We start from the raw sequence: 9400 nt of genomic DNA on the forward strand, positions 1-9400 counted from the left end.
AATGTGTTTCACCTTGTCTTATCAGCTTCTGAAAGTACTGTTTCTATCGTGTTTTCATTTTGTTGTTCAAAGGGCACTGACAGCAGAATGGAGACCAAGTGCCGGAGTCGACGTGTGTTTTGCTCCAAGACAACCATCCATACCTTCCTGCTAGGAGGAGTGTTTATTGCACTGGGCTCAAGCCGAATCCTCCTAATGAAGTATTCCGCTAATGAAGGTGGTGTTGAGCAATGAACACAGTGTATCCCAGATGAGAAAGACTTGACCTTTATGATAAAAGAGATGTCCCACAATATAGTTCTCTACCTGTAGAGCTTTTACCATAATCTTTCCATTACATAAATCAGGAGTGATTTTTCTGTGATGGAAATGCTTGTGCCATCTTTGGGTGTAACGTGAAGTTGCAAGGTGCTTGCTTCTTCCACATGGAGATCCACCCTTAAAACATCGAGCATTGGGTTACCCTAGAACTCATTTACAAAAACCAAGTTATTGTGTAAGCACTATCAACTGGGCATATCTTAACTCTTAGTTTCACAACACACTCAAAGGAAAGTGGTGTAATAGTTTGGATGCAGTAACTCTTGATGTTCCTGTTCCTCCAGTCAGAAGGTATTAGGAATGTGTGTTTGAAGTAGTTCTTAATAAAAAAATAAATAAGGGTTAAAAGAAAGCCTTTTTGGTATGCAGCACTGGCTTTCAATAAATCTTTTAGAACTGCAGTGCCCTTGGCGTCTTCCAAACAGTTCTACTGTAAACTGAAGACAAGCAGGGAAGAATTTCAGCCCCAAAAAGGGAATGTTCAGCAAGTTGCATATCATTAAAGAAGGGGTATATAAGATTTAAGTGCTGACATGACCTTTTGTGGAAAGTAGATAAAAGTATAACTAGAGGGATTGAATGGTTTCTTGCGTTAATTGTGCAGTCAAGATGCAAAATCTAATCGTGTATTCTTTATAATTTATTGAATCCCACAGAAAACAAATATGATTACCTTCCTACAACAGTGAACATCTGTTCTGAAGTGGTGAAACTGGTGCTGTGTGTGATATTGGCACTGTGGGTTAAGAAAAAAGGTAAGTACATACGTGTAAAATAATTCTGATGTTCTGACTTTGAGATTTCTTGTACTCATATGAGGAAAGACTAAGTGAACTGAGCCTGGAGAACAGAAGATTGAGAGATCTGATCAACATGTACAAATACCTGAAGGGTGAACGCAGGGAGGATGGGGGCCAAACTCTTCTCCATGGTGGCTGGTGACAGGACAAGGGGTAATGGATACAAGTTGAAACAGGCAGCTCCATCTCCATGTGAGAAAGAACTTCTTTCCTGTGAGGGTGACAGAGCCCTGGAACAGGCTGCCCAGAGAGGCTGTGGAGTCTCCTTCTCTGGAGATCTTCCAAACCCGCCTGGATGCCACTCTGTGCATCTGAATGTCCCTGCTGGAGCAGAGGGGTTGGACTAGATGATCTCTGGAGGTCCCTTCCAACCTCAACCATTCTGGGATTCTGGGATTCAAATACTTTAATTTTCCTTCTGTGACAGCTTCACTTATGGTAGCCTGCAGTAGGTACTGCTGGTAATGTTTGCTGGGCTTGTGTCTTACATGTGAAATTATAACTAAAATATATGTAATTTATATATATGTGTGTGTGCATATATATAAAACTAGTGCTGTATACATAGTTTATATATAATTATATATCGTAATAATGATAATGATATATTATATAATTTATATATAATTTATGCTGTAAATTCAGGTGCTTCTGAATTGCTTGTATGATGGCTGAAATCAGGGCAAGAAAGCTAAATCAGGAACCCTAGCTTCCTGATGCAGCCTAACTTTTTCAGAGTTCATGCAGTCTTAGGCTAGGATGACATGAATCAACTCAAAGAGATCTTTGCAGAAGGGCTGGACAGAAGCTTATTTAATGTTCTAACTGGAGGCCTTTATCTTCTGGCATTCTGGTCACTTTTCTTCAAAAGTGCTGCTACAGTTCAGTGTAACTTTGCGAAGACAAATACCGGGACTGCCCGCTATTCAGGAAAAGCAGTGTTGGGTTTCATTGGCTACTGGTTTTGTACCGCAGGTCCCCCTTGCCCTGATGCTTGTACCACTTCTGTCCTGGTGTAAAAAAGGATGCGAAGTTAATTTCACAGCATTTCAAAACAGTAGAGGACATATCTTTAAACTTGAAGGGAGTGTCAGGCACTACGGACTCTTTCATTTCATCTTCAATTCAAGTGGTAACTCCATCCACTTCCGCATGTAGCCGTCATGACTCCAACAGGCTAATGAAACTTTTATCTCTGACGTTTAGGACAGATAAAAGTAGAAGAGTGAATACAGTTTACAGTGTTGGCTCCTGTTGAGTCCATGTTTTCTTAAATCTTTTCTTTCTCTCCTTTTTTTTTTTTTCCTTCCTTTTTTTTTATTTCTAGACATCTGAGTTTTGCTGAACTCAATATCTTGGCATTCCGGAAGAGGATCAGATAACATTGTGTAGTCTTAAGTCTCTGCTAACAAAGTTCTTTTGTCATCGACTCTAGCGTAGTCTAAAGTTTAGCACAATCTTCTTTTTAAGTTATGTGTTCTAAATACCTAAGCAAATGGCACTCTTTGTGTCTTGTCCTTTCTTTGTGCTTTCTTGGCATATCTTCTCTTCTGACCTAGATTGTGTGCTGTGTGATACAAATACTAACTTCTGATTTACTTTTGTGTCTCTAACGTTACTGGTTGTCTTTTGGGTAGTGGTCTGTAATACGGGTCATTGTTTCAGATCTAGACGGGATTGATGATTATCAGAAAATTACGTAGTAATGATCTATTGCATGGTAGTTTTAGGGTGCTTTCTGGCCCTTAAGGAATGATTGATGATCTCATTTTTGTTCCCAGTGAACAAATACTCTGATGGGGGTAGAAGGTTCCTTGGTGGTTTCTCTGCTGAAGGAAGGAGGTAAATGCCCATAGAGACTGACTTGCTGCTCTGGCTGCGTGCTCTGCCTTGGATCTGTCCTGTATGTTGCCAGAGGGCTGTGGTATCTCAGCTTTTTTAGTCAAATAGTGTTTCTAGAATCAGAATGGTGATACGTGTTCTGTTGTGAGGGGTTTGGAATGGGCTTTTGATGATAAGAGGGATATCTAACTTATTTCTTTTCCTTTCAGAGGGTTGTTCGGATCATCGCTTTGAGTGTCTTTCCTGGAAGAATTTTTGTAATTCCATGAAATGGTCAATTCCTGCCTTTCTTTATTTTTTGGATAACCTAATTGTCTTCTATGTCCTCTCCTACCTCCAGCCTGTAAGTATATGTGTACTGAATAAAATATCTTCCAAATGTCTGAGTCATAACACTGCCCTTCAACAATCTGTGGTTGTAAAGTAGGCAGGGCAAGTTTTGTAGGTAAATGACTGATATGACTAGCTAGCCCTTTCCATTCTGTTGCCCGTTGATCTCTGTTTTACAGCTCTCAAGAGAGGAGAGTCACCTTGGGATTTCTCATTCCTAAGTGATTTAGAAATAGACCGAATTCCTTAAGCACTAGAGAAGTTTATGGCATTTTCCTTGCTTTGTTTTCTTTTTTGTTTTTTTTTTTTTGTCCCTCTGTTTCTCTTCCAATGCATTTACCCATTTTGTTACACTTTTTCTGTGCAACTATCACAAGTGTCTCCATGCAACTTCATGTGGTGACTTGATGACTTGTTTCCTTTCTTCACTAATTCCAAAGATGTAAGTGAACCTAATAGGGAGAGAGGACAAGAGAAAGAGAAATGTTTGACTGCTAATTTTTACATTTTTTTATTAGTTACCTTTAAACATGGAGCTTAATTAACCCTTTCCTGAGCTATGTTCAGCATTTTGTGGATGATTTTACATATATTCTTAAGAAATAATGCAGTGTTTATGCTTTCTGTTTTCAATATTGGTATTCTTTTTTGTTCAAAATCTGTTTGAAGCTAAATGGACACAGATGGTTATTGCTCACTATAAAATACTGTGGCTACCCCTGCTTAGCATTACAGATTAGTATAAATGTTTCTGTTCACATTTTTGCAGACTTTAGCTTTAAAATATTGTCCTTCTAGGTGTACATTTCTGGCAGGGGCAGGACACAGTCTGGAAAAGAACTTGGCTGGGAAAATCTGATTAAAATCAACAATCTTGACATCTTAAAAAAACGCATAGTGCTTTTGTTGCTTTGGGAAGAAAATTCAACTATAATGTCTGTAACATTAGCAAAGCCTGATATTTGAAGTACCACATCAACATAATTGCTTTCTTAAAGCCATTTGGTTTGGCTTGGTTAAAGTGGTTTCTTATAAAAAGTGCAGTTTGTACATCTGGATATGCTCTGTAAGGATTTGCTGAAATTATGTCATTATCATGATAAAACAAACATAAATAATAAATCACATATCTAAGTGCCTGTGAGCTGGTACAAAATTCTGAAAAGACAATCCCTGTTTCAAGGTGTTGGCAGCTTGGGATCGTGACAAGGGGTTATAGCAGTATCATTATTATAGGCATATTCCCAAATTAGACAGGAGCTTTGAAGTTTTCTTCGTTTGTTCGTTTTTATTACTTGGGTAGGGAAGAAAGTTCAGTTCCATGGTGATCCTTTGCCCTGTGATTCCTGGCAAAATGGAGAACCTCCTGAGCCGGTGGACTTTTAATGATCACTCAGTGTCTGGAGTAACTTTGTTCCCTTGCTTTTGTTTATAGGCAATGGCTGTACTCTTCTCAAATTTTGTCATTATAACAACGGCTCTTCTCTTCAGAATAGTGCTAAAGTAAGTAGTACTTATTAAAGCAAATGTCATATTTCATTATTCTAGCTTGATTGAGGAAATTATGCTGGATTTGTCAATGTCTATCAATGAGGCTAATTCTGTTTCCTTGTGATTGTACCAGCTTGGAGAGATGACTTTCTTGTGCATATGGAAGTGCTGAAAATAGTATCTTACATCTCTCCCAATTCAGTTATCTATAATGGAAAGAAACCAAAATTATAGTTATGTAATTACTAGATGGTCAGAATTAAGATTCAGGTTCAGGTACCTTCATTTGTGTATTAAATCTGATGTTTCATGATTAACAATATTACTTGCCAATCTGTTGCAATTCTGAATTGAATGCAGATTGTGTGACTGTCTTTGTCCTCCTTTTATCCATCAGAACTTTCTTCCGTTGTAGAAGAGTTGCGTTTATTTGTTAGGCAGTCAGTGTCTAGAACTGACGTGATCTTGAATGTCTTTCCTTAAATTATCTGTACAGAATTCTCCCTCCTGCACTCCTATATTTGCTAAGCTGGAGTCCCCTTAACCTAGGGCAAAGCACGCTGCCTCGTGGCATTTTATTGTTGATACTGAAAGACTCTTGTGCTTGTGTCCATCTTGTTATCTGTGGTGTGTTGTTTCTGTATGTTTTATAGGGCCTGTTTTTCTGTCATATAATTTCTTGCCAATGTGGTGGCTTTTTTTGTCTACTCTAGGCGACAGCTCTCCTGGGTACAATGGGCATCTCTGGTGATCTTATTCCTGTCCATCGTTGCCCTGACTTTAGGGACTGGAGGCCACCAGCACAGCTTAGCTGCACACGGATTTCACCACAACGCATTTTTTAGGCCTTCTAACCACTGCCTTCTCTATGCTGGACATGAGGAAAAGTGCCTGGAAAATGGCAACTGTGAGGCACCCAGCTTCCTTCCCAGCTTTCAATGGAATGTCACCACTACTGTGGCAGGAGCACTGAAACCTCTCCGCCTGAGCCTGGGCCACCTGCTTATCTTAGTGCAGTGCTTCATTTCTGCTCTGGCTAACATCTACAATGAGAAGATCCTGAAAGATGGAGCCCAGGCTTCTGAAAGCATCTTTGTGCAGAACAGTAAGCTGTATGCGTTTGGGGTGATGTTCAACGGGCTCATGCTGGGGCTGCAGGCCAAGGACCGGAGGCTGATAGGCAACTGTGGTTTCTTTTATGGGCACAACGTCTTCTCAGTGGCTCTTATATTTGTCACTGCTTTCTTGGGGCTGTCCGTAGCCTTCATCTTGAAGTTCCGTGACAACATGTTCCACGTCATGACTGCCCAGGTCACCACTGTGATCATCACTGCGGTCTCTTTCATCATCTTTGATTTCAGGCCTTCCCTAGAGTTCTTCTTGGAAGCTCCTATAGTGCTTCTCTCCATCTTCATCTATAACGCCAGCAAATGGCGAGGCCTGGAATATGCCACTCTGCGGGAGAGGGGCAAACTCTTCAAAGGAGACACATGGGAGAGGTCAAGCGGGGTAAGGCTTTTCAGTACTTGTCTTCTCTGCTTTCTCTTTTATTTCACCTTTCTTTACACTTCGGAATGCTTGGAAAATCTTCTGTGCACGTGACAGGACTGATCTCTCAACTGAAATACCAAAATTCCTCAATATTGGTTTACATCTTTTAAATTAATAGCTTTTTGCTTTGTGTATTTGACTTCTTCCATTCATGAGATCTAATTAAGCCCTGATTTCTTGTTGTGTCTGTAGACAATCTTATGAGCAACTTTAGCGTGGTACAAATTTTCTCCTAAAAATAGTCTGGAAATAGTCTACTGGCACTGGGCATCCAGGAACTGCAACTGATATCTGGGAACTAATTATACTGAAGTAGATCTGGTCTGTATAGCTAAGCACACATGATAAAGAAGTTAGTAAATTTGATGTTAAAGTGCTCTCTGTCTTAACATAAAAAGATATGTGAAGACAAAAAGGCAATTCTTATATACATTTTTAATGTGATTGTTTCGATGAGACATTTCCTTTAGGTCTTTGTATTGTTTTTGGCCTTTAAGCAGCTATCAAGACAACTGGAACATGTCTAGTTGTATGGTGGGTTTGCTATTTGACTTCTCTTTCAACTGAGCTAAGAAGTCAATCTGAGAGAGGAGTGGTTATTGTGTTTGTGTATCTGCAAGTACAGATGTGCTCTGTAAACGTATTTTGCAACCAGCAGAGTGTGCTGTCTTCATTTAATCCTAGAAAATATTTAGTTGGGAAAATAGTGTTTCCTGGCACTATCTTATGGTCCCTTTTCAGGGTGTTTTTTAACAAGCAGCAAATAACATGTCATCTATTTTTGGTATACGAGGCATTGGATATCTTAACACTTGCAGTTCAGCAGCCATGATAAGAAAACAAGTAGCACAATGTTAAGTGGGTTTTCCGGTGAAGGAGTGGACTGCAAGCTTTTCCAGAGTGTTGCTAAAAAGCGTTACAAATACCTGCTCACAGAAAGCATCTCCCCCCCCGGAGAAAGATTTTAACATACTTATAAAAAGTTTAAATTATAAAACTATGATATTTATAGAAGAGACTTCTTAAAAACAGCTGCTTCTTTTGTCTTCTCTTCTTCTCTCTCTTTTTTTTTTTTTTTTTTTTTGTATTTATAACAGGATAATGTTTACTCATGCTGTTTTCTTTTGTTTCTGATTCTTGTAGGATGGAGAAGAATTTGAGAGACTGAACAAACCAAGCAGTGACATTGATACAGAGGAGGACTCACTCTAGCACGGAGCTCGCTCAGAGGAGCGCTGTTACTCATAGTGAGAGAACATTAATGTTTATTTAACATAGAGAAGGGTCCTTTTTTTCCCACTTGCAGAGCAATGGAGAATATTTGTGGGATGGATATCAGAGATGGAAGAGGAAAACATTCAAACTCTTACTTTGAACCATACGTGTGAAGAGCTATATTTCCTCTTTCCATCAGTCTTTTAAGTGACTTAAAAACACACTGAAATAAACAGGATTTTAAAACTGATGCGAAAAAGAAAAGGAAAGGAGGCTTGGATCCTGGACTTCGCAGTCTGGGTGACTTATGTGGCATTGGGAGGGCACTCCTGAAGGTGACATTCTCTCACCTTTGGATGGCTGACAGCCAAGCACTGTGTGCGTCGTGGCTCTGTGTGGACCAAATGCATTCATGACCAAAATGGGGAGCCTACTCCTGAAAACCTGTGCGTTCCATGAAACGCCCCCTAGCATTTATACAGTGCTCTCGGGGGAGAAGTGTTATGTAAGCATGTCTGTCCAGGACTTTGGGTCAGGTGGCATCTTATGCTTGTCTTGGGTTTTATCAAGGGGTGATCCCAGAATTAATTTCTTACTGAATGATCTACGGAACTTGAGAGGCTTATGAAATATGATGCCTAATCACAGTAGGGATTTGTTTGTTTGCCGGTGTGCCTCACATTGAGAACTGGAAGACAAGCTTTCTGAGTGTTTAAATCTGCAGGCTTCAAGTCCATAACTGGTTCTTATAGTTTCTCAAGTGAAACAGTTTCATTTTTGCTCTTTCTGGAGATGCAGTTGCAGTTTGTCCCTAAAAGTATACCAGCGATTTTCTTTGTACTTCACTGCTACAAAGTTTTTTTATTATTATTATTGTTGTTTGTTTGTTTCTTTGTTTGTTTTTTGGTTACTCAGAAATCCTTCGGAAGTATACTTTACACTGTCTATAAATACAGAATTTTGCTTAAAAAAATCAGATTAAGATCCAAATCCAACTTGATGTAATCAAATGAAAATGTGATTTAACCAACCTGCACTCTGAATGCTGCTTGAAAATATATTTTACTATTATGGCTATTAGAAGATATTGCAGCAGTGAATGTAGTTAGAAGCTGTAGAATTGCTTGGGCAGTCTACATTCTAACAATAATGGAAGAAGCAAATGGTGTGTGGTAGCAGTGAAAAGGACATTAGGTTTGACTGAAGCATATTACTTGATCAGCACCAGGACTTTTGGGTTCTAACCCCATGTCTTCCCCAGCTTTGGTAAAGCATCCCACGTCACTGCAACTTCCTGTAGCAATTAATTGATTATTAAAGTAGAGGTGATAAAGCTCTTCCCCATCTATGAGGATCGATGGATGGTTTTGCAGCATCTTCAATTGTGTAAACATTCCAGCAAGTCTTTGCTTTTCTAATAATTAAGATGTTACTAATAACTTTTTAAATTGACTTGTAAATTGACTGTTTTAAGGCATTTTGGCATTTCAAATTCAGATAGCTGTAGCTGACTTGAGCAAGATTTCTTCTGAATCCATCTTACCAAATTTTCATTTGAGAAAGTATAATAAATCAGATAATATGGTTTAGGGAACATTGATTCTTCAAACAGGCAGATGCTCAGAGTGCAAGTTTGGTTTGAATGGTCTTAATTCTGTTTTCATCAGTGTAAGTCTGTGCTGGCTCCTGTGGAGTCCTTTTCATTCTGATTTTCTTTGATGACTTGACTGAAAGCAGAACAGATTTCACTGACTTCAGCCAGTATCTCTCCTCAAATTTTCAGTGTGCCACTGTTGTGTGCCTGGCTCCCAGTGACTGGCAAATTGAACTACAGAATACCTTTGTAGCAA

General features: G+C 39.3%; 1 protein-coding gene across 2 annotated transcripts; it reads left to right on the forward strand.

The window, feature by feature from the left end:
• Positions 1–83: 83 nt before the first annotated feature.
• On the forward strand, positions 84–8326 carry SLC35A5 (solute carrier family 35 member A5). Of its 2 annotated transcripts, none has more exons than XM_010212397.2 (6): positions 84–217; positions 978–1076; positions 3173–3306; positions 4729–4796; positions 5498–6293; positions 7479–8326. In XM_010212397.2, exons 1-6 carry the CDS (start codon positions 88–90, stop codon positions 7545–7547), a joined length of 1296 nt encoding a protein of 431 aa, XP_010210699.2. In that variant the 5' UTR covers positions 84–87; the 3' UTR covers positions 7548–8326. The 2 variants fall into 2 exon arrangements, with proteins under 2 accessions (XP_010210699.2, XP_088390138.1); XM_088534012.1 differs by lacking the exon at positions 84–217 and adding an exon at positions 2903–2963 and having other exon boundaries at positions 1016–1076.
• Positions 8327–9400: the final 1074 nt, after the last annotated feature.

This window comes from Tinamus guttatus, unplaced genomic scaffold (assembly GCF_059628265.1).
Source record: "Tinamus guttatus ecotype Peru unplaced genomic scaffold, ASM5962826v1 Tinamus_guttatus_pri_ptg000035l, whole genome shotgun sequence".
Classification (NCBI taxonomy): Eukaryota; Metazoa; Chordata; class Aves; order Tinamiformes; family Tinamidae; genus Tinamus; species Tinamus guttatus.

What these genes read in the sequence shown, in the direction of transcription:
- SLC35A5 (XM_010212397.2), top strand. Translation starts at nt 88, where the DNA reads ATGGAGACCAAGTGCCGGAGTCGACGTGTGTTTTGCTCCAAGACAACC. An exon ending in GAAGTATTCCGCTAATGAAG is followed by an intron (nt 218 to 977) that starts GTGGTGTTGAGC and finishes TGAATCCCACAG; the next exon opens with AAAACAAATATGATTACCTT. An exon ending in CTCTTCAGAATAGTGCTAAA is followed by an intron (nt 4,797 to 5,497) that starts GTAAGTAGTACT and finishes TGTCTACTCTAG; the next exon opens with GCGACAGCTCTCCTGGGTAC.